At 41.8% G+C, this 25,750-nt stretch overlaps 1 protein-coding gene across 5 annotated transcripts in view; it reads right to left on the reverse strand.

Moving 5' to 3' along the window:
* The window catches only part of ttyh2 (tweety family member 2), a 225,484-nt gene that overhangs the window by 117,795 nt on the left and 81,939 nt on the right, over positions 1–25,750 (reverse strand). For all 5 annotated transcript variants that reach the window (XM_061931875.1, XM_061931872.1, XM_061931874.1 and 2 more), the window contains exon 2: positions 21,232–21,410. In XM_061931875.1, the coding sequence (XP_061787859.1) occupies positions 21,232–21,410 (179 nt within the window). The remainder of the gene's footprint in view (positions 1–21,231; positions 21,411–25,750) is intronic.

The raw sequence follows: 25,750 nt of genomic DNA on the forward strand, positions 1-25,750 counted from the left end.
AAGGGTTGAATTGTCCATCCTTGTTCTATTCTCTGTCACTATTTCAGAACACACACATTATACAAATATACATTATAAAATCAATAAGAAAACGGGAGCTCTAATTTGGGAGTCTGAATTAGGATCAGAAGTTCCTATATAAACATTGCGCACTCACGTCGCCTTTTTGTATTGATTACTGCAGCTGTGCACTGGATTCATTCACAAATACAAACTACAACTCACAAACACTTTAGAGTTAGGCTCCACCATCAGAATGTGTACTTAAACTTATAAAGATCACATGGATATTTTTCAGTGAGTTGATTCACCAAAACTAACCTGTTATACAGGAGGAAAAAGCACACAGGACGTTTCAATTGTTCACAGACTGGTCGCTCTCATCAGAATGACAAGACACTTCCGGTCTGCAGGTGATAGCATTCAAGTGGGAAGAAACGCCCTACTGCCCCCTACTGACCAATGTGAATACTGATAAATGTGTAATGACAGCTCCAAAAACGAATTCAAACCACAAAATAAAATAAATAAATCAACACAAAAATGTGACACATTATGGGTGGGTCACATATGCATGTACAGTAGATGGCAGTATTGTCCTGTTTAAAAGTGTCACAACATTGCTGTTTACGGCAGACGAACTGCTTTACGGTAGACGAAAACTTGACCGCTGTTGTTGTGTGTTGTTACCGCGCTGAGAGGACGTTAATGAAACTGCCTAACAATAAACCCACATAAGAAACCAAGAACTCGCCCTCGATCATTAGCTGTTTATATTGTGGGAAAGCGGACGTGTGAACAGGCTGTCAACACGTCACTCAGGTCCGCATGGAGCTGGAGGGGGCGTGGCCTCCAGCTCCGCCTGAATTTCGGGAGATTTTCGGGAGAAAATTTGTCCCGGGAGGTTTTCGGGAGAGGCGCTGAATTTCGGGAGTCTCCCGGAAAATCCGGGAGGGTTGGCAAGTATGGCTTAAAGGGGAACATTATCACAATTTCAGAAGGGCTAAAACCATTAAAAAAATCAGTTCCCAGTGGCTTATTATATTTTTCGAAGTTTTTTTCAAAATTTTACCCATCACGCAATATCCCTAAAAAAAGCTTCAAAGTGCCTGATTTTAACCATCGTTATAAACACCCGTCCATTTTCCTGTGACGTCACATAGTGATGCCAACACAAACAAACATGGCGGAAAGAACAGCAAGCTATAGCGACATTAGCTCGGATTCAGACTCGGATTTCAGCGGCTTAAGCGATTCAACAGATTACGCATGTATTGAAACGGATGGTTGTAGTGTGGAGGCAGGTAGCGAAAACGAAGAAGAAACTGAAGCTATTGAGCCATATCGGTTTGAACCGTATGCAAGCGAAACCGACGGAAATGACACGACAGCCAGCGACACGGGAGAAAGCGAGGACGAATTCGGCGATCGCCTTCTAACCAACGATTGGTATGTGTTTGTTTGGCATTAAAGGAAACTAACAACTATGAACTAGGTTTACAGCATATGAAATACATTTGGCAACAACATGCACTTTGAGAGTGCAGACAGCCCAATTTTCATCAATTAATATATTCTGTAGACATACCCTCATGTCAGCAGGCCAGGGAAGCTAGGGTCGATATTCTTCTCTTGACGGTGTGAGCCAAGACATCCAGGGGGTTTAGCTCGCTCGTCTGCGGGAACAAACTGCCGCCATTGCTTGCCGTGCTACCGAGGTCCTTTGTCCCTGAATTGCTCACACACTCCGGCAGATTCAATGGGGGTCTGGCGGCAGATTTCTTTGACTTTATCGTTGGAAATGCATCTGCTTTGAGTGTCGCAGGATATCCACACATTCTTGCCATCTCTGTCGTAGCATAGCTTTCGTGGGTAAAGTGTGCGGAACAAACGTCCAATTTCTTGCCACTTTGGCATCTTTGGGCCACTGGTGCAACTTGAATCCGTCCCTGTTGGTGTTGTTACACCCTCCGACAACACACGAGACCGTAGTCTGACATGGCACCCCAAACCATCACTGATGGTGGAAACTTTACACTAGACTTCAGGCAACGTGGATCCTGTGCCTCTCCTGTCTTCCTCCAGACTCTGGGACCTCGATTTCCAAAGGAAATGCAAAATTTGCATGGTTGGGTGATGGTTTGGGGTGCCATGTCATCTGCTGGTGTCGGTCCACTCTGTTTCCTGAGATCCAGGGTCAACGCAGCCGTCTACCAGCAAGTTTTAGAGCACTTCATGCTTCCTGCTGCTGACCTGCTCTATGGAGATGGAGATTTCAAGTTCCAACAGGACTTGGCGCCTGCACACAGCGCAAAATCTACCCGTGCCTGGTTTACGGACCATGGTATTTCTGTTCTAAATTGGCCCGCCAACTCCCCTGACCTTCGCCCCATAGAAAATCTGTGGGGTATTGTGAAAAGGAAGATGCAGAATGCCAGACCCAAAAACGCAGAAGAGTTGAAGGCCACTATCAGAGCAACCTGGGCTCTCATAACACCTGAGCAGTGCCAGAAACTCATCGACTCCATGCCACGCCGCATTAACGCAGTAATTGAGGCAAAAGGAGCTCCAACCAAGTATTGAGTATTGTACATGCTCATATTTTTCATTTTCATACTTTTCAGTTGGCCAACATTTCTAAAAATCCCTTTTTTGTATTAGCCTTAAATAATATTCTAATTTTGTGACACACGGAATTTTGGATTTTCATTTGTTGCCACTTCGAATCATCAAAATTAAATGAAATAAACATTTGAATGCATCAGTCTGTGTGCAATGAATAAATATAATGTACAAGTTACACCTTTTGAATGCAATTACTGAAATAAATCAAGTTTTTCAAAATATTGTAATTTACTGGCTTTTACCTGTATATATATATACATATATATATATACACACACACACACACACACATATATATATATATATATATATATATATATATATATATATACATACATACATACATACATACATACATACATATATATATATATATATATATATATATATATATAAATGAAATACTCGAGTTGGTGAATTCTAGCTGTAAATATACTCCTCCCATCTTAACCACGCCCCCAACCACGCCCCCCCGCCCCAACCACGCCCCCGCCCCATCCCCGACCTCCCGAAATCAGAGGTCTCAAGGTTGGCAAGTATGGGTGCGCGAGTCCAAAACGTGAGACAGGTGAAACTAATGAGTAGTCATGGGAACAAAACAAGCAAGATTGCACAACCAGGAACTAAAAAGAGTTCAAAAAACAAACAGCACATGGCCAAACAAAAACATGATCGACAGATATGACATTTGCAAATCATTGTATTCTGTTTTTATTTACCATTTACACAACGTGACAACTTCACTGCTTTTGGGGTTTTATAGATCCACCGGTAAACTTGGTATTCCGGTTCAGCGCTCTCTGAACTCGCGCTCCACATGTTTTTATTCATGTCAAAGTTTGACTGGCACCGGAGTTGGACCGAGAAACCGCAAACATCATTAACATGCTGCCCGGCCTGCGCGTTTGCGTTATGAATACATCAGCAGCAACAACAGTGGCGACGGCCGCCGAGAATCATCATTATTTAAAACAACAACAAGTCTCATTAACGTTTCGCCCGCAGGTAAAAGATAGCAGCGGATTTACACGTAGCGCTCAGGGAAAGACATGCAGAGCTCAAGCTGCGGCGGCGGGGGCGGTCTGTAGCGCGATGGCGGCGTGACATCAATCCCGACAGGTACTGCCGCAACAATCGGGACACTGTAGACTACGTGGGAACAAATCGGGGCCATGTTCCCGTTTCGTCGCCCCCCCTTCAGCACGTCGCATTCATTGGACGTCTTTGTTCCGCCTTCATTGTGCCGACGCTATAAATGCTGAGGCTTTAGCGCGTACTTTGTGTGAACCGTGCAGAGAAACGCTAATTAATTCAAGTGGGTCGCCAAAGAGGAACATATTTTTGTTATTTTTAAAAAAACAAACAAGGCAATATCTATTTTTTTTATACGCCACCGGTGCCCTTGGTGCTCCTTTGTCCTTCTGCAGCTTAATCCACAGAGAGCGAGCATCATGGATCGGGGCAGGCACGCGGCGCACAACTGTCATGCCGAGGAACGACGGAGCGCGGGAGAAGATTGGGGGAAACAAAACGCTCACTCTGCAGCAGAGAGAGAGAGAGAGAGAGAGAAAAATGGCTGTTGGCTAGAACGAATAGAATCAGACAGGTTTATTAAATATTTACATTTTTGACCCGAACTGGAAGCCGGGATTCTCCTGAACGCGGGAGAAACCACGATGCCGTGCTATGTCGTCGGGATTCATGGTACGTCGTTCGTTTTTGCGTAGGACCTGAAAGTTAAGTGGCACTGAGCAGGCCCGGCCCTAACCAATCTGGCGCCCTAGGCAAGATTTTAGGTGGCGCCCCCCCACATCGGCAGTGAAGTGTATATACTCACAAGAAACTGAATAGCTTTGTCTTTGACCTTTTTTTTTACTTACAACTATACCTAATATATAAAGGGGTGGAAAAGTGACTATTACCTGCAGGGCAAACATTAGCTAACCAGAAGGCAATAACAATGTAAACAAAAAACACCTGCTTAAAAGATCTAATACAAATGTCCCTGAGGAATGTAAGGTGGGAGTACTGTAATTACCTAACGTTACATTATTATTTTCCATAACAATTTAGCCCCCTCCACAATATTAACCCGACGTTAAAACAGAACTAGCTATTTATTGATTAGCAATTGCCGAATCATGTAACATTAGCTTAATGCTAAAAAGCCAGCTACTATCACATTCTGTAACAGACGGGGGGGCGTAATGTTTTAACAAATAATATTTCTAATAAATAGGCTTTACTTTGCATTTTAATTAACGTGGGGTTATTTTTTGTATTTAGAAATAATAGTACCAACTTTTTTTTTTTCTTTTTTTTTCTCCAACATTTGTGGCACTGGCGTGGCGCCCCCTGATGGACGGCGCCCTTAGCATTTGCCTATACGGCCTATGCCACGGGCCGGCCCTGGCACTGAGTGTGAACCGTTGCTAAAAGTCCAAACATTTCGCCGTTCGGAGTATAAGTCGCTCCGGAGTATAAGTCGCGCCGGCCGAAAATGTTGCTATAATTTTATTATCAAAAACAAGTAATATTTATTAACATACACAGAAGTACTGAAAAATTGGTAAATTTGGTGCAGTGAAATGAAAAAGGTACCCATCCCCAATTGTGACCCTCTGTCACGCACTTCGACTGTACAGTGTTCCCTCGACTGGAACGTAACCCCTGCGAATTATGGACACCCAAGGTTTCCCCTCCATGTAATTGACCGTGGCAAAATAAAATATATATATATATATATATATATATATATATATATATATATATATATATATATATATATATATATATATACATACATACATACATACATACATACATACATACATATATATATATATATATATACATACATATATACATACATACATACATACATACATACATACATACATACATACATATATATATATATATATATATATATATATATATATATATATATATATATATATATATATATATTGTAGTATATATACACATATATATATATATATATATATATATATATATATATATATATATATATATATATATATATATATATGTATATATATATATATATATATATATATATATATATATATATATATATATATATATATATATATATATATATATATATATATTTCCATATGAGTTGGAAAATTGTGTTAGATGTAAATATAAACGGAATACAATGATTTGCAAATCCTTTTCAACTCATATTCAATTGAATGCACTACAAAGACAACATATTTGATGTTCAAACTCATTACCTTTATTTTTTTTTTGCAAATAATAATTAACTTAGAATTTCATGGCTGCAACACGTGACAAAGTAGTTGGGAAAGGGCATGTTCACCACTGTGTTACATCGCCTTTCCTTTTAATAACACTCAGTAAATGTTTGAGAACTGAGGAGACACATTTTTGAAGCTTCTCAGGTGGAATTCTTTCCCATTCTTGCTTGATGTACAGCTTAAGTTGTTCAACAGTCCGGGGGTCTCCGTTGTGCTATTTTAGGCTTCATAATGCGCCTCACATTTTCAATGGGAGACAGGTCTGAACTACAGGCAGGCCAGTCTAGTATCCGCACTCTTCTACTATGAAGCCACGTTGATGTAACACGTGGCTTGGCATTGTCTTGCTGAAATAAGCAGGGGCGTCCAATGTAACGTTGCTTGGATGGCAACATATGTTGCTCCAAAACCTGTATGTACCTTTCAGCATTAATGGCGCCTTCACAGATGTGTAAGTTACCCATGTCTTGGGCACTAATACACCCCCATACCATCACACATGCTGGCTTTTCAACGTTGCGCCTATAACAATCCGGATGGTTCTTTTCCTCTTTGGTCCGGAGGACACGACGTCCACAGTTTCCAAAAACAATTTGAAATGTGGACTCGTCAGACCACAGAACACTTTTCCACTTTGCATCAGTCCATCTTAGATGAGCTCAGGCCCAGCGAAGCCGACGGCGTTTCTGGGTGTTGTTGATAAACGGTTTTCGCCTTGCATAGGAGAGTTTTAACTTGCACTTACAGATGTAGCGACCAACTGTAGTTACTGACAGTGGATTGCTGAAGTGTTCCTGAGCCCATGTGGTGATATCCTTTACACACTGATGTCGCTTGTTGATGCAGTACAGCCTGAAGGTCACGGGCTTAGCTGCTTACGTGCAGTGATTTCTTCAGATTCTCTGAAGCCTTTGATGATATTACGGACTGTAGATGTCGAAATCCCTAAATTCCTTGCAATAGCTGGTTGAGAAATGTTGTTCCTGAACAATTTGCTCACGCATTTGTTGACAAAGTGGTGACCCTCGCCCCGTCCTTGTTTGTGAATGACTGAGCATTTCATGGAATCTACTTTTATACCCAATCATGGCACCCACCTGTTCCCAATTAGCCTGCTCACCTGTGGGATGTTCCAAATAAGTGTTTGATGAGCATTCCTCAACTTTATCAGTATTTATTGCCACCTTTCCCAACTTCTTTGTCACGTGTTGCTGGCATCAAATTCTAAAGTTAATGATTATTTGCACACAAAAAAAATGTTTATCAGTTTGAACATCAAATATGCTGTCTTTGTAGCATATTCAACTGAATATGGGTTGAAAATGATTTTGCAAATCATTGTATTCCGTTTATATTTACATCTAACACAATTTCCCAACTCATATGGAAACGGGGTTTGTATATACAGTAGGGCAAAAACATATTTAGTCAGCAACCGATTGTGCAAGTTCTCCCACTTAAAATGATGACAGAGATCTGTAATTTTCATCATAGGTACACTTCAACTGTGAGAGACAGAATTTGAAAAAAAAATCCAAGAATTCACTTTGTAGGAATTTTAAAGAATTTATTTGTAAATTATGGTTGGAAAATAAGTATTTGGTCACTTCAAACAAGGAAGATCTCTGGCTCTCACAGACCTGTAATTTCTTCTTTAAGAAGCTCTTCTGTCCTCCACTCGTTACCTGTATTAATGGCACCTGTTTGAACTCGTTATCTGTATAAAAGACACCTGTCCACAGCCTCAAACAGTCAGACTCCAAACTCCACTATGGCCAAGACCAAAGAGCTGTCGAAGGACACCAGGAAAAGAATTGTAGACCTGCACCAGACTGAAGTTTGCCAGAGAGCACATGGATGATACAGCAGAGGATTGGGAGAATGTCATGTGGTCAGATGAAACCAAAATAGAACTTTTTGGTATAAACTCAACTCGTCGTGTTTGGAGGAAGAAGAATACTGAGTTGCATCCCAAGAACACCATACCGACTGTGAAGCATGGGGGTGGAAACATCATGCTTTGGGGTTGTTTTTCTGCTAAGGGGACAGGCCGACTGATCCGTGTTAAGGAAAGAATGAACGGGGCCATGTATCGTGAGATTTTCAGCCAAAACCTCCTTCCATCAGTGAGAGCTTTGAAGATGAAACGTGGCTGGGTCTTCCAGCATGACAATGATCCCAAACACACCGCCCGGGCAACGAAGGAGTGGCTCCGTAAGAAGCATTTGAAAGTCCTGGAGTGGCCTAGCCAGTCTCCAGACCTCAACCCCATAGAAAATCTGTGGAGGGAGTTGAAAGTCCGTGTTGCTCGGCGACAGCCCCAAAACATCACTGCTCTCGAGAAGATCTGCATGGAGGAATGGGCCAAAATACCAGCTACTGTGTGTGCAAACCTGGTAAAGACCTATAGTAATCGTTTGACGGTTATATTACAAAGTATTGAGTTGAATTTTTGTTATTGACCGAATACTTATTTTCCACCATAATTTACAAATAAATTCTTTAAAAATCCTACAATGTGAATTCCTGGATTTTTTTTTCACATTCTGTCTCTCACAGTTGAAGTGTACCTATGATGAAAATTACAGACCTCTGTCATCATTTTCAGTGGGAGAACTTGCACAATTGGTGGCTGACTAAATACTTTTTTGCCCCACTATATATATATATATATAGATATATATATATACTAGAGATGCGCGGTTTGCGGGCACAACCGCGGAGTCTGCGGATTATCCGCGGATCGGGCGGATGAAATAAAAAAAAATAAGATTTTATCCGCGCGCGGGTCGGGTCGGGCGGATTAATTAGATTTTTTTTTTTTTTTTTTTTTTTTGCGGGTGGCAGTTAAACCAATTCGGAAATATACATACATAGTTAAATGTTGTTACCCACATACGAAAAACGAGCAGGCACCTGCTGCATATGCCACAACAGAAGAAAAAAAAAGAAAAGAGATGGACACTTTTACGGAGCGGAGAAGGGACGCCTCGCCGGGGTCCGGGACCGAGGCCCCTTCCCCCGAGAGGGCCCCACCGGGAGCCGTAGCTGAGGCGATCCGCGAGAAGGGCCCGACGCACGTCCAGGGTCACTACCGCGCCCACCGCACCGACACCCCGCCTCGTCCGCCTTCGCCGCGGCCGGCGTCACGCGCAGCAGGTAAGCAGCTTACCTGCCCGCCACCCCCGTGGCCGGGGGCTCGTAACATGGGTCACTCCGCGCGCTCCGCCCGCGCAGCTTACCTGCCCGCCACCCCTGTTGCCGGGGGCGCGTAACAGGGGTCACTCCGCGCGCAGTGCGCTCACGAAAGGGGTGGGGCTCACCCTGGTTTATATAGAGAGCAGGACGGTGGCCATGGAAGTCGGAACCCGCTAAGGAGTGTGTAACAACCCACCTGCCGAATCAACTAGCCCTGAAAATGGATGGCGCTGGAGCGTGGGCCCATACCCGGCCGTCGCCGGCAGCGAGACGCGCTTGGAGGTGCGCTCAGCGCGGCTCCCATATGATTGCGCACTGGTGTGCGTCTGGGTCGTGACAGCGTGGCACGCGAAAGTCTGTGCTGCATTGGATCAGTCTCCTTTCTTTAACAGGCAAAAGCTTTATAACCTCACCATACCTGCAAACTTTTGAAATCAGAAAAACCTAGTAGCCAGGGTCCAAGGGCCGCAGGCCCCGGTAGGTCCAGGACAAAGTCCTGGTGGAGGGTTCAGGGCTTCGCCCCCCGACGCAAAATGATTATTAGCATTCAGACAGGTTAAAATGTTGCTAAAACCATCACTTTTCTATCAGTCACAGTGACTTTTCAAAACAAAAATATTACAGCAAAAATCATATGGGTTGATTGACATGTTTATTCTGTAAGCTAACTTCAATAGTTTGAAATTATTTTGACAGTCAATGCCAGTTATCCTGTCAACCTTTCACAAGACTTCAATTTGTTAATTGAAAGTATAAACAGTATAAACACTTTTTACAGTAAACAAATGGTAAAACAGTACTAAACAATTCCATAAAAAAAAAATTGGTGTCATTATTAACTTTCTGTCCAAGCTTGTATAATCTACTGCCTTGTTCAATTGTAAAAAATATTCTGTGCCTAAAATTCACATTTCTATCACAATTATCATACTGTAAACATGGTAAGCTAACTTCATTAAAATTAATAGTCCTGTCAATAGCATGGAATTACAATTCAAATGTAGTTTTTTTGTAAGCCTTTCAAAAGAATTCAAAATATGAAAAATTAATGAAAATTAATTGAAGCCATCAGACACTTGAAAAGTGGCACATCACATCACTAATGTAATCATTTGAACTTTTCAACAGAAATAGCACTGCAAAAATATTAAGGACATACTTCTGTATTTTGGTAGTTATGCTGTCAACATTTAACAAGATTTCTTCAACTTGGACTTGAAAGCATAAATAGTATAAACACTTTTAACAGTATGTCGTGCTGTGAAAAACAGCCGACAGGATTGCGCACCAAACACGAAGCAAGGCCAAAGTGCATGCGATGCAGGAGAACAAAGGACTTCTTTCATTTAAGGTTTGTGATAAACCATCAAACTCATTCGTTAAAAGGACTCTATAGTAATATAAAGCGAATTTTTCTGGACATTATCATGCAAGAAAAGTTTATTTTTGGGACCGCGATCACCGCGTAATGATTTTTAAAGGTTGCATTACAAACATTTAACTGTCCCATGTGATCAGCCAGTGCGATTGGAAATCCATGCTCAATTATTGCCTCCGTAAATAAAACTTCGGGCGGGTGCGGGCGGATGGCGGGCGGGTGCAGTTCTGATCAAACGTTACATCGGGTGGATGGCGGATGGTTGACGACTTTCTGACGCGGTTGCGGATGAAATAAATTGCCTATCCGCGCATCTCTAATATATATATATATATATATATATATATAAGAAATACTTGAATTTCAGTGAATTCTAGCTATAAATATACTCCTCCCCCCTTAACCCCCTGCCCACCCGACTCCGCCCACCTCAAACACCCCCCTCCAAATCTCCCGAATTTGGAGGTCTCAAGGTTGGCAAGTATGACGTGGTCCCCCGATCTAAAATGAGTTTGACACCCCCTGGTATAGTTTCTTCAAGAGCCAAACAACAACTAACCATGTAAGCTTTTTCTTATTTTGTTAACACAGTCAGACGGCTTGTAGCGCACGGCGATTTTATTCTGAAGGCGAGGACATTTGTAAACACCACCACTCGGGAAATCAATACTATGCCTTGCGAATCTATATTGCGGAGTTACAAAATAAAGTAAATGCGATCAATCATTAAATCCTGCTCGCGAGTAAACAAACTCTCTGCATGATTCTGCAAAACAAGCAATAATCAATAAACAATCTCTTGCCTGGCGCTCGCTGGAGGGAATTACATAATGTGCCTTTAAAGGCCGTGGGGTCGCATTAAAAGGCAGGAAATGCTACGAAATGCTATAAAACGATAAGTAGCTTTTGCTGGAGGCGATGTTTGCATAATGTCAAACGTGAATTTACAACACCATCTCATTATTCTTCCCATGAATTCAATCCAAACTGCAAATGACTGTCACATGGCGAGAAGACGCAACCGCTGCGCTCCATTCAATTAGCCACTTTGCGGGAGGAGAGAGCGAGCGAGCGTGCCACAGAGCGGCTTAACCAGCTGGCCATGTAAGCGCTGACCACGAGCCATCACTTCCTAGCTTTTTTTTTGTTAGGCTGGCGCATCGGGAGCTGAACTCTAACCCTGGTCTTAAAGAGGAACTGCACTTTTAGGAGGGGGAATTTTGTCTATCACTCACAATCCCTATTTAAGGAGAACGCATATGTTTTTCTTATTGTCTTATTATTCCGGACAGACTAACCTCCTCCAAGCTACGAACAATGGGAGAACGGGCTTTCTGCTCCGCCGCTCCCAGTCTGTGGAACGCTCTCCCTGACCACCTGAGGGCACCACAGACTGTGGGTGCTTTTAAAAAAGGCTTAAAAACCATTCTTTTTAAAAAAAGCCTTCTTTTTTTTTAGATATATGCATACTAGATCTAGTATTAGGCTCAGAGGTGGGTAGAGTAGCCAGAAATTGTACTCAGGTAAGAGTACTGTTACTTTAGAGATTTATTACTCAAGTAAAAGTAAGGAGTAGTCACCCAAATATTTACTTGAGTAAAAGTAAAAAGTATGTTGTGAAAAAACTACTCAAGTACTGAGTAACATACACACACATATCATATATATATATATATATATATATATATATATATATATATATATATATATATATATATATATATATATATATATATATATACACACACACATTTATATATATATATATATATGTCTTAATAAGGTTATCCAAAAAATAGTGCTCGATACCGTAGTAGAGCGCAATATATGTATGTGTGGGAAAAAAAATCACAAGACTACTTCATCTCTACAGGCCTGTTTCATGAGGGGGTTCCCTCAATCATCAGGAGATTTTTTTCTCCTGATGATTGAGGGAACCCCCTCATGAAACAGGCCTGTAGAGATGAAGTAGTCTTGTGATTTTTTTTCCCACACATACATATATATATATATATATATATATATATATATATATATATATATATATATATATATATACAGTATATCATTTATATTTATTTATTTTGCCGTTTTTGTTTACATGTTAAAGGTGTTTTAATGAATATACATGCATGTTTAACACATATAGATTCCTTTCTTTCATGAAGACAAGAATATAAGTTGGTGTATTACCTGATTCTGATGACTTGCATTGATTGGAATCAGACAGTAGTGATGATAACGTCCACGTTTTCAAATGGAGGAGAAAAAAAGTTCCTCCTTTCTGTCTAATACCACATGAAAGTGGTTGATTTTTGGCATCTTATTTGTCCAGCTTCCATATTCGTTTTTATACACTTTACAAGAAATACATTGGCGGCAAACTCCGTAGCTTGCTAGCTTGTTTGCGCTGGCTTTCGGAGAGTCTTATTTTGAAAGCGCAGGCGCGATGGAGCGGCACTTTTGTTGTGAAGACAGGAACTGTGCAGTCAGTCTTTAGGCTTTTGACGGGATGTACGGTTGAAATAAAAGGGTCTTTTTTTCCTTCACACTTTTGATTGATTGATTGAAACTTTTATTAGTAGATTGCACAGTACAGTATATATTCCGTACAATTGACCACTAAATGGTAACACCCGAATACGTTTTTCAACTTGTTTGTCAGGTCATGTGACCGCCTGGCTCTGTTTGATTGGTCCAACGTCACCAGTGACTGCATCTGATTGGTGGAACGGAGTGAACGTCACCAGTGACTGTATTTGTTGAAACGCAGGCACTATGAAGGTCTGTCTGACAGACCAAAACAAACAAAGCGTGCATTAACAGATCGATAAAAAATAGTAGCGAGTAGCGAGCTGGTTGGGAGACCAGCTGACCTGCAGCAACCATAGAGGGATCACACTCCTCTCCATCCCCGGTAAACTCTTTACCCGCATATTACTCACCCGAGCTCTACCTGCAACCAGAAGCAGACGCTGCCATAAAAGGCCGGCTTCATGCCCAATCGTTCCAACACGGATCACATCTCTGCCATCCGGCTCTTAATAGAAAAGGCCCGGGAGTTCAGAAAGGACCGGCACCTCTACATTGCCATTCATTGACCTAAAGGCTGCCTTCGACACTGTGGACCACGGGTCCCTCTGGAACATCCTGAAGTCCCTCGGAGTCCCAACTAAAATCACCACACTCTTTCAGCAGTTGTATCAGGGTGCAGAAAGCTGTGTGCGTGTGAGCTGTAAAGACTCTGAGTGGTTCCCCATCAACAGCGGGGTCAGGCAAGGCTGTGTTGCCGCACCAGAACTATTTAACTGTGTCATCGACCACCTGATGTCCAGAGTCTGTGTGCGAGTCCCCGGGGTGTCACTTGGAAACTACACCCTAAAGGACCTCGAATACGCCGATGACACCACCCTGTTCAGTGAGACCGCTGACCAGCTCAGGGAGGCCCTCGGTGTGTTTGATGAGGAGACCAAACAGCTTGGCCTGAAAATCAGCTGGTCCAAAACCGAACTCATGCATATCGGCGATGGACCAGACCCACCACCCTTCTTATTTGAGGATACCCCTGTCCACTTTGTCCCTACCATCAGATACCTCGGCTCGACAGTCACCAACACCGGCGACCTCAAACGAGAGGTGGACCGCCGTCGCGCCCTTGCAGCCTCCGTCATGCAGTCCCTGTGGAGACCGTTGTGGCGACACCGGCACATATCTCGGGACACCAAGTTGAGGGTCTACAATTCCTCTGTCATCTCTGTCCTTCTGTACAGCTCGGAAACATGGCCGCTGAATAACATCCTAGCGGCCAGGCTAGATGGCTTTGATTCCAGAGCCCTCAGGAGGATAGAAGGCATCACGTGGAGCCAGCATGTCACCAACAAGACCCTAAGAGAGCTAACCCAACAGCTCCCAGCCTCTCGCCTCGCAGCAATGCGGCGAGTGCGCTGGTATGGCCATGTCATCCGCCTGCCGGGGGAACACCCCACGCGCAAAATCCTGGACTTCAACCCGCAGCGAGCTGGCTGGAGACGCCCTAGAGGCGCCCCCAGGACTCGCTGGCTGGATGTATTAGCCCAGGACCTTAAGGCCTGCAATGTGACTATGGCACAAGCTCAACACCTTGCCCACAACAGACCCAGATGGAGAGACCTGGTTGCTATGGTCGGCTCTACGCGCCCTGAAGTGCAAGAGGACTAAGTAAGTAAGTAAGTAAGTAGCGAGCTGAATGTAGATAAATGTAGCGGAGTAAAAGTAGCGTTTCTTCTCTATAAATATACTCAAGTAAAAGTAAAAGTATGTTGCAATAAAACTACTCTTAGAAGTACAATTTATCCCAAAAGTTACTCAAGTAGATGTAACGGAGTAAATGTAGCGCGTTACTACCCACCTCTGATTAGGCCAGGGGTCGGCAACCCGCGGCTCCGGAGCCGCATGCGGCTCTTTGATCACTCTGATGCGGCTCAGCAGCTTACTTGCCGAATTTTCCCGTGAGACTTCCGGAATTCAGTGACTCTCGCAGAAAACTCCCGGAATTAATATTCACCGATTTTCACCCTTACATCTATAATAAGGGCGTGCCATGATGGTACAACATTTGACGCCCTCTACAATCTGTATTAATAGTGTGCCAGCCCAACCACTTGTTATACAATATACATCTTCTGCTTGCACACGTACGTGACAGCAATGCATACTTGGTCAACAGCCACACAGGTTACACTGACGGTGACCATATAAAACAACTTTAACACTCTTACTAATAATGCGCCACACTGTGAACCCACACCAAACAAGAATGACAAACACATTTCGGGAGAACATCTGCACCGTAACACAACATAGACACAACAGGACAAATACCCAGAATCCCATGCAGCCCTGACTCTTCCGGGCTACATTATACCACCAAACCCCGCCCCCACCCCAACCCTGCTCCCTCACACATCAACCCCCCCCCCCCCCCCCCCCCCCCTCTGTGCGTCGGTTGAGGTGGGCGGGGTTTGGTAGCGGGGGTGTATAATGTATCCCGGAAGAGTTAGGGCTGCATGGGATTCTGGGTATGTGTTCTGTTGTGTTTATGTTGTGTTTATGTTCTCCCGAAACATGTTTGTCATTCTTGTTTGGTGTGGGTTCACAGTGTGGTGCATTATTAGTAAGAGTGTTAAAGTTTTTTTTATACAGCCACCGTCAGTGTGACCTGTGTGGTTGATGACCAAGTATGCCTTACTGTCACCTACGTCAGCAGGCGGAAGCTGACAATCGTCATTCATATAAAACCCGCCTGCATTCAAATTCCATATTAAGGTGTGGGCAGTGTGTCTGAGACCACTGGATTATACATAGCACAAAGCAAAAAAAATACTTTGTATGCAGTGTTATTTCATTTTAAATTTCAAAAATTTTTTGCGGCTCCCATTGTTTTCTATAATTTGTGAAACTCATCAAAGTGGCTCTTTGACTGGTAAAGGTTGCCGACCCCTGTATTAGGCTGTTCTAGTATTTATTTTTATCTATTTTTATTATCTTTTAATTTGATTTTTTTAATACACTGTAGCACTTTGAGGTTGTTTGCTCAATGTAAAGTGCTTTTTACAAATAAAATCTATTATTATTATTATTATTATTATTGTTATGCATTCAAATAAATTGATAATGATAGTAGTTTCTATTCTTAAATTTATTTATTTTTTAAATAATTCCTTTCCTCTTTGTTCCGGAGGACACGACGTCCACAGTTTCCAAAAACAATTTGAAATGTGGACTCGTCAGACCAAAGAACACTTTTCCACTTTGCATCAGTCCACCTTAGATGAGCTCGGGCCCAACGAGGCCGGCGGCGTTTCTGGGTGTTGTTGATAAATGGCTTTAGCTGTCATGTCTGTGTAATCATGTTTTGTTTTAAGTCATGTTTTGTTTAGTTTCTGGCTTTTCACTCCCTTGTCTTGTTTGCATGATTACCCATTAGTTTCACCTGTTCCACGTTTGGACTCATTGTGCACTCTTGATTGTCACCATAGCAACCCATTAGTTTTCACCTGTCACGTCACGCACCTGTTTTCGTTAATCATGTCTGTAGTATTTAAGTTCAGTGTTTTTCAGTTTGTCTTTCTGACGACCTCACCACACTTATGCTCTGTCCATTCTTTCCATGTCCATTCTTCATGCAACTATTTTTGTCCAAGCCAAGTAAGTTTTTGTTCCATGTTTATAGTCTTTTGGTTTCATAGTTTGTTCTCCGCCATTGTGCGTGTTTTTCGTTTGTACCTTTTTGCTATAGTCTTTTGGTTTCATAGTTTATTCTCCGCCTCTGTGCACGCTTTTTGTTTGATCCTTTTTTTTTGTATTTATAGTCTTTAAATAAAAAATTTACTTACATTCCCGTCTCGCCCGAGCCAACTTTCCGTTGCATCCCGGAAAAGCAAACACCCAAGACCAAGTCATGACATTAGCATTGCATAGTAGAGTTTTAACTTGCACTAACAGTGGTTTTCTGAAGTGTTCCTGAGCCCATGTGGTGATATCCTTTACACACTGATGTCGCTTTTTGATGCAGTGCCGCCTGAGGGATCGACGGTCACGGGCATTGCCGCTTACGTGCAGTGAACTGAGGAGACACATTTTTAAAGCTTCTCAGGTGGAATTCTTTCCCATTCTTGCTTGATGTACAGCTTAAGTTGTTCAACAGTCCGGGGGTCTCCGTTGTGCTATTTTAGGCTTCATAATGCGCCACACATTTTCAATGGGAGACAGGTCTGGACTACAGGCAGGCCAGTCTAGTACCCGCACTCTTTCACTACAAAGCCACGCTGTTATAACATTGTCTTGCTGAAATAAGCAGGGGCGTCCATGAAAAAGACGTTGCTTGGATGGAAACATATGTTGCTCCAAAACCTGTATTTACCTTTCAGCACTAATGGTGCCTTCATAGATGTGTAAATTACCCATGTCTTGGGCACTAATGCACCCCCATACCATCACAAATTCTGGCTTTCGAACTTCGCGCCTATAACAATCCGGATAGTTATTTTCCTCTGGGGTCCGGAGGACACGACGTCCACAGTTTCCAAAAAACTATTTGAAATGTAGACTCATCAGACCACAGAAAACTTTCCCGCATTGCATCAGTCCATCTTAGATGAGCTCGGGCCCAGCCAAGCCGGCGGCGTTTCTGGGTGTTGTTGATAAATGGCTTTGGCTTTGCATAGTAGAGTTTTAACTTGCACTTACAGATGTAGCGACGGACTGTAGTTACTGACAGTGGTTTTCTGAAGTGTTCCTGAGCCCATGTGGTGATATCCTTTACACACTGATGTCGCTTTTTGATGCAGTACCGCCTGAGGGATCGAATTATTCGGCCTTGATGAGCATTCCTCAATTTTCTCAGTCTTTTTTGCCACTTGGGCCAGCTTTTTTTGGATATGAAACAATGAAGAAGGTTTTTGGATGTTTTCAAGAGCGCTTTATATGCGGAATAGAACTTTTTTTTTATAGCTTCATTGTTAGCTGACTTGCATGTATTTACTAGTTAGAAGTAGAGATGCCGATAAATGCTTTAAAATGTAATATCGGAAATTATCGGTATCGGTTTCAAAATTATCGGTATCGGTTTCAAAAAGTAAAATGTATGACTTTTTAAAACGCCGCTGTGTACACGGACGTAGGGAGAAGTACAGAGCGCCAATAAACCTTAAATTCACATAATATCTACGGTTTTTCACACACACACACAGTGAATGCAAGGCATACTTGGTCCACAGCACATACAGGTCACACTGAGGCTGGCTGTATAAACAACTTTAACACTGTTACAAATATGCGCCACACTCTGAACCCACAACAAACAAGAATGACAAACACATGTCGGGAGAACGTCCGCACCGTAACACAACATAAACACAACAGAACAAATACCCAGAAACCCTTGTAGCACTAACTCTTCCGGGACGCTACAATATACACCCCCCCCCCCCCCCCCGCTAACCCCTACAAAAACCCCGCCCCCCCAACCTCGCCCTCCTCAACCTCCTCATGCTCTCTCAGGGAGAGCGTGTCCCAAATTCCAAGCTGCTGTTTTGAGGCATGTTAAAAAAAAAAATGCACTTTGTGACTTCAATAATAAATATGGCAGTGCCATGATGGCATTTTTTTCCATAACTTGAGTTACATTGTTTAATGCATCCAGCAGGGCATCACAACACAATTAGACATAATAACGTGTTAATTCCACGACTGTATATATCTGTATCGGTTGATATTGGGATCGGTAATTAAGAGTTGGACAATATCGGAATATCGGATATCGGCAAAAAAGCCATTATCGGACATCTCTAGTTAGAATGCATAAATAAATAAAATCATGTGTGTCTGACATAGGGATGTCCCGATCCAGGTTTTTGCACTTCCGATCCGATACCGATATTGTTTTTGCATTTCCGATCCGATACCGATACTGACCGATACCGATACTGACCGATACTGGCCTATCCGAGCATGTATTAAAGTTTAAAGTTATTTAGCCTACTTAGTTGTCAGAATCATGTTGAAAAGTGTTTTAGTACTCTTGATAACAACTAGCCAGCTGAATTAGGGGAGTTTGAATAATACACAATGGTTGGTAACAAGAAACTGACCTGTTTATTCAAGGATAAACACAAAATAGACAAAATTATACATGACAAACAGAAATGGCATCATTGAACTAGGGCTGGGCGATATGGCCTTTTTTTTAATATTGCGATATTTTAAGGCCATATTGCGATACACGATATATATCTCGATATTTTGCCTTAGCCTTGGATGAACACTTGATGCATATAATCACAGCAGTATGATGATTCTATGTGTTTTGATTGATTGATTGAGACTTTTATTAGTAGGTTGCACAGTGAAGTACATATTCCGTACAATTGACTACTAAATGGTAACACCCCAATAAGTTTTTACACTTGTTTAAGTCGGGGTCCACTTAAATTGATTCATGATACAGATATATACTATCAGATATATACTATCATCATCAGGCCCTAACCAATCTGGCGCCCTAGGCAAGATTTTAGGTGGCGCCCCCCCACATCGGCAGTGAAGTGTATATACTCACAAGAAACCGAATAGCTTTGTCTTTGACCTTTTTTTTACTTAAAGAAAGCAAATTAACAATCAGAATAGTTAACAAGATAAAAAAAAATATGAATAAATAAATGAATGCAAAAAATAAAAAATGAATATATGAAATACAATATTTTTTACATACATATTGCTTAATTTACATTAATGATGTGCACTTTAACAACTAGGCTTACAACTATACCTAATATATAAAGGGGTGGAAAAGTGACTATTACCTGCAGGGCAAACATTAGCTAACCAGAAGGCAATAACAATGTAAACAAAAAACACCTGCTTAAGAGATCTAATACAAATGTCCCTGAGGAATGTAAGGTGGGAGTACTGTAATTACCTAACGTTACATTATTATTTTCCATAACAATTTAGCGCCCTCCACAATATTAACCCGACGTTAAAACAGAACTAGCTATTTATTGATTAGCAATTGCCGAATCATGTAACATTAGCTTAATGCTAAAAAGCCAGGTTACTATCACATTCTGTAACAGACAAATAATTTAATGTAGGCATACCTGCTACCTCTGTCTTTTCTCGTTTCTCCTCCTCTTCTTTTCTCTTTTTTCTTCCCTGGGCACCTGACAGTTTTGGCCGTTTTGACATCTTGTGTTGATTTTTTGATGTGGTGACGTCCAAAAAGAGTCTTGATACGGGAAGGGGGTTGTAATGTTGTTGTAACAAATAATATTTCTATTATATAGGCTTTACTTTGCATTTTAATTAACGTGGGATTATTTTTTGTATTTAGAAATAATAGTACCAACTTTTTTTTTTTTTTCTTTTTTTTTTTTCTCCAACATTTGTGGAACTGGCGTGGCGCCCCCTGATGGACGACGCCCTTAGCATTTGCCTATACGGCCTATGCCACGGGCCGGCCCTGCGTATGTGACGTATGACGTGACAGTATGTGACGTGTGTAAGAAGGTGCGCTCGCTGTCTGTGAGAGGGAGACACAGGAAAGAGTGAGAAGAGCCTGTCGTGTAATGCCAGCAGCTAAAAGCAACTGCGTGAGAATTGTGGATGTGTTGAAGGTGTGCTGGAAAATGCGGAACGGAAATTACGGAGCAGCAGAAAAGTGGAATGTATTATTTAAATAGGTGCGTTGGAAAACACGGACCGGAGTTTTTTTTTAAACTGGATCTGGATCGGCATTTTCCCATGCCTTGCCGATACGCAATTTTTGGCAAATATCGGCAGCCGATCCGATCCAAATATCGGATCGGGACATCCCTAGTCTGACAGAAAGAATGTGAATGATAGGCAAAATTACCCCCCAAAAAAGTGCAGTCCCCCTTTAAGAACGGCTCTCCAAACGCAGAAGGTAATGTTAAATAGCATAAAAATGAGCGACATTGTCTTTGCAAAGGCAGCCGCAGGTGTACCTAATGTTCTGTCTGATGATTTAATGTCCGACATGCGGGAAGGAAGCGAGGCGACTTGTTGATGCTGCCGTGCATGCCAAGTGCTCGCAGAAAACAAAACGCCCGGCAAATAGAAACGGACCGAGCGAGCGAGCGAGGCGGCGTCCACCTTGAGAATATCAAAACGCCGAGTCCTGCTCGGACTGAGAATGCGCCGTTAAAAAAAAAAAAAAAAGTCTCTTTGCCAGACTTTTCTTACCACGTGACGAGGCCGGCGGTGACGGCCGACCAGGTGACGCAGCAGGACGTCGGCTTCTTGCTGTCCTCCTCCTCGTCCTCGTCCTTGCGGCGGCAGCAGAGGCAGCTGAGGTAGACGGCCAGGCACAGGAGGTTGAGGCCGAGGGCCGCCGCCGCCGCGCAGCCCAAGAACAAGAGCGACTGGACAAGGACGAGACAAGGGAAGAATATTTATTTGAGAATGAAATATAAGGCTGAACAGTTATACAAATCATGATATATCAGGTGGTAATATTCCCCTCCGGTCCTGTAGGTGGCGGTGATGCTTGTTACTACCATACGTAGCAACCAATGTTCCCTCTAATTTTTCATGTGTGTGAGCAAACGCAAAAAGTCCCTGAGCATTGAGTGGAGCCCATGTGAGCAACATCAGACGTGCACACTGTGGCTACACCAGCAGCACACCTGTCCCAAATCTGACTAAATAACAGAGGTGGGACCAAGTCATTGTTTTGCAAGTCACAAGTAAGTCTCAAGTCTTTGCCCTCAAGTCCGAGTCAAGTCCCGAGTCAAGACAGGCAAGCCCCGAGTCAAGTCCAAAGTCAAGACTGGAAAGTCTCAAGTCAAGTCCTAAGTCCTGCATTTTGAGTTTCGAGTCCTTTCAAGTCCTTTTAACCACAGACTAATATATTAACACAGATTGTGTATGCTTTTCAAACGCTGTATTTATTTATTAAAACAAGTGCATTTTAAATTGCAGGAAAGAAAATTGTGCTGACATTGCACTTTATAATAGCACTATTAACCAGTCATTTTAAACATTAACTCATTCCTTTACAGAACAAACACATTGAAAAATAAAGTGCAAATGTACTTATTTGTACAAAAGTGTTAACATTGAAAAAACATGACATATACGTGAACATAACAAAAAAGTTGTACTTTTTATATGTCAGGGCCCTATGCTGCATTGCATTTGCAAAAGACCAAATTAGCCAAGAGTCTGTCAGTCATTTGTGCACGATGGGGGCGTAGTATGATGCCACCATGGCTGAAAACTCGCTCCACTGGAGCACTGGAGGCAGGCACTGCCAAAACTCTCATGGCCACTCGGAACAGTGAAGGAAGAGTCTTCATGTTCAATGCCCAGAACAAAAGGGGGAGAGAGTTGTTTTGGGTTGGTGCACTACTTGTAAGTGTATCTTGTGTTTTTTATGTTGATTTAATTAAAAAAAAAAAAAAAAAAAATTCTTGTGCGGCCCGATACCAATCGATCCACGGACCAATACCCGGCCGCGGCCCGGTGGTTGGGGACCACTGAGGTAAACAACCAACAGTATGTCAGAAAGCTAGCTAAAACGGTACACATATTCATAATATAGTATACATTTTAACTGACCTTTATTTTACTATTTTTGTCTTTTTTTAGGTGGCTAAAATACGCGGTGCTGCTGACCGCCGTCTAACGTTACGTGTGATATATTGACTAACGTAACCCTGCTTAAAAAAATCACTGAACAAAAAGTATGAATAAGGTAGTGAACTGCAACAGATTCCCGTGTTTGCAATAACATTATAACGTTAGCAGTGAGTTTACAGCCTCACTGATTTAACTACACAGCAAATAAAAGTCACGTTACTTAGCCAATAAACGTTATCTTACATTCAAAACTTACCGTTCTTTGTGCAACTTCAAATGCCGGACGAAGTTGGAAGTTGTTGCCTCTCCATCAGTCATTTTCGAACCGCATGTGTTGCATACTGCAAACCGTTTTGTGTTGACCACCTCGTAATTGTTATACCCAAACAAAATTATTTTAGGTATCATTTTTTGTTCACTGGCGTGTGGTTTGGACATGTCTTCTTCGTTGGTTGTCCTGCAATTTGATTGGATGAATGCTGTGTGATGAAAACAAAGTAGATCTAATTTGATTGGCTGTTGTACTGAGAGCACACCAGCTGACACACGCAACGCTGATAGACAAGTACACAATGAAAAATACGGAGCGCTCCCGAATAACTTTTTCATCTTTGGGTTTTGGGGAAAGTAGCAAGTCATGTCAAGTCATGTCAATTCAAAAGGCTCAAGTCCAAGTGAAGTCACAAGTCATTGATGTTAAAGTCTAAGTCGAGTTGCAAGTCTTTTTACATTTTGTCAAGTCGAGTCTAAAGTCATCAAATTCATGACTCGAGTCTGACTCGAGTCCAAGTCATGTGACTCGAGTCCACACCTCTGGTTTGTTCTCCCGTGGTGCAAATGATTTGGACCAGACATGGCGTGAAGGTGAATACATTTTAATTCTAACTCAAAAAAATACAAAAAGGTATAAACAAAAGGCGCTCACAGCGGAGGTAAAACAATTTGGCTATGAAAACAAATACTTGCACATGGGCAAAAAAAAACTAAGGACATGAACAAAAGTCGCTAACTGTGGCATGAAATAGAAACAACTTACTTGGACATGGCATGAAGTGCGCAGAGGTAAACAAAGTGTGAAGCAGAGAGTCAGGGGTATGATGTCGCCAGGGAGACTTCCTGGCAACAATGGGTTTAAATAATAGTGACATGATTAAAGACAGGTGCGTGAGTCGTGAGGGCAGGTGCAAACTAATGGGTTGCTATGGTGACAAACAAGAGTGCACAATGAGTCCAAACGTGGAACAGGTGAAACTAATGGGTAACCATGGACACAAGACAAGGGAGTGAAAAGCCAGAAACTAAAGAGTCCAATAACTAAACTAAACAAAACATGACTAAAACAAAACATGATTACACAGACATGACAGTAACAACCTGGAATGACACTTTATGTGTGGTGTTGGAGTTGTCCGACTTTTTGTGTGGCTGTAAACGCATTATTGGCTAAGTGCCATATGTGCATGTGTTGGCGCAAGTGAGAAAGAGCGAGCGGCTGCTGTTGATATAACAAAGTTGCTTTTGGTCTGGTTTGTACTGCAGAAAATTACCAGTTTTGCTGGATATCATTTTTTTTTACTAATGTTTTGGTGATGTGTTTATGGCCGACAATAAAGAGTTTTGCTCAGTAAAGTGATGGATGGAATTCATGTCCTCAAAGCGTCTCGACAGACGTTACAATATTTGAACAATGATGACGAAAACTGTTTTCTCTGTCGTGTCCGTGTGTCGAAAATTGTTATGCGCTTATTTTTTTATTTGATTTTCTGCGTGGCATAGATTTGCCGTGCGCAGAGGACGCTTGAGCAGTGCGCAATTGCACAGGCGCGCACCTTAGAGGGAACGTTGGTAGCAACCTTTCTTTCACAGCTCTATCTATGTGGCCCCAGTGCAAGTGGACTCTAACAAACGCAAGTAACATTTTTAATCCTCAATATACACCTTACCTGATCTTGGCCTTAGAGTAGGGTTGTCTCCATACCAATATTTTGGTACCGGTACCGAAATGTATTTCGATACTTTTCGATACTTTTCTAAATTAAGGGGACCACAAAAAAATGTCATTATTGGCTTTATTTTGACAAAAAATCTTAGGATACATTAAACGTATGTTTATTATTGCAAGTTTGTCCTTAAATTGTCGCGACGGGGGGGGGGTCGCAGCTTGCTGCGAGGTTTGTTCCCCCGGGATGCAAACGGATCACTCCGGACAGGACTTGCAGGTAGGAACATATTTTAATCTTGGAACCCAAAAGGGTACAAAAACGGAAAATAGCAATGGTAACAAACTCAGGAGGTGCTCAAACAGGAACTGAAGGTGTCCAAAACTAATAGAAAACAAAAAACATGATCCGGACCACGGATCATGACATAAATAAAACAGTGAACATACTAAACAACTTGTCTTTTAGTAGTAAGTAAACAAACAAAGGCTCTTAATTAGTCTGCTGACGTAGGCAGTAACATATTGTGTCATTTATCTACCTATTATTTTGTCAACATTATAAAGGACAAGCTGTAAAAATTGATTATTAATCTACTTGTTCATTTACTGTTAATATTTGCTTATTTTCTGTTTTAACATGTTCTATCTACACTTCTGTTAAAATGTAATAATCACTTATTCTTCTCTTCTTTGATACTTTACATTAGTTTTGGATGATACCACACATTTAGGTATCTATCCAATACCAAGTAGTTACAGGATCATACAATAAAATATAATACCTAATAAACCAATACCGTAATAATATGGTTAAGAATTACGGATGTAAAGGGTAGGTGTCGCGCTGTTTTCTGTTTTAACATGATCCATCTACACTTCTGTTCATATGTAATAATCACTAATTCTTCTGTTGTTTGATACTTGACATTGGTTTTGGATGATACCACACATTTAGGTATCGATTCGATACCACGGGAATAAATAAAAACAATATTGAAAATATAAATTGTTTTTAATAATAATAAAATAAAATAAAATAAAAAGAATATATACATATATATATATATGTTAGGTCAGGAAAAACACTGAGGCTATTTCATCCCTACAACCCTGTTTCACAGGTTTCCCTGCTCTCCAGGGGATTTAATTGAAGCGTCTGTGGTTGTTACATATACATAG

The sequence above is a fragment of the Nerophis lumbriciformis genome, linkage group LG39 (assembly GCF_033978685.3).
Source record: "Nerophis lumbriciformis linkage group LG39, RoL_Nlum_v2.1, whole genome shotgun sequence".
In the NCBI taxonomy this organism is placed as follows: Eukaryota; Metazoa; Chordata; class Actinopteri; order Syngnathiformes; family Syngnathidae; genus Nerophis; species Nerophis lumbriciformis.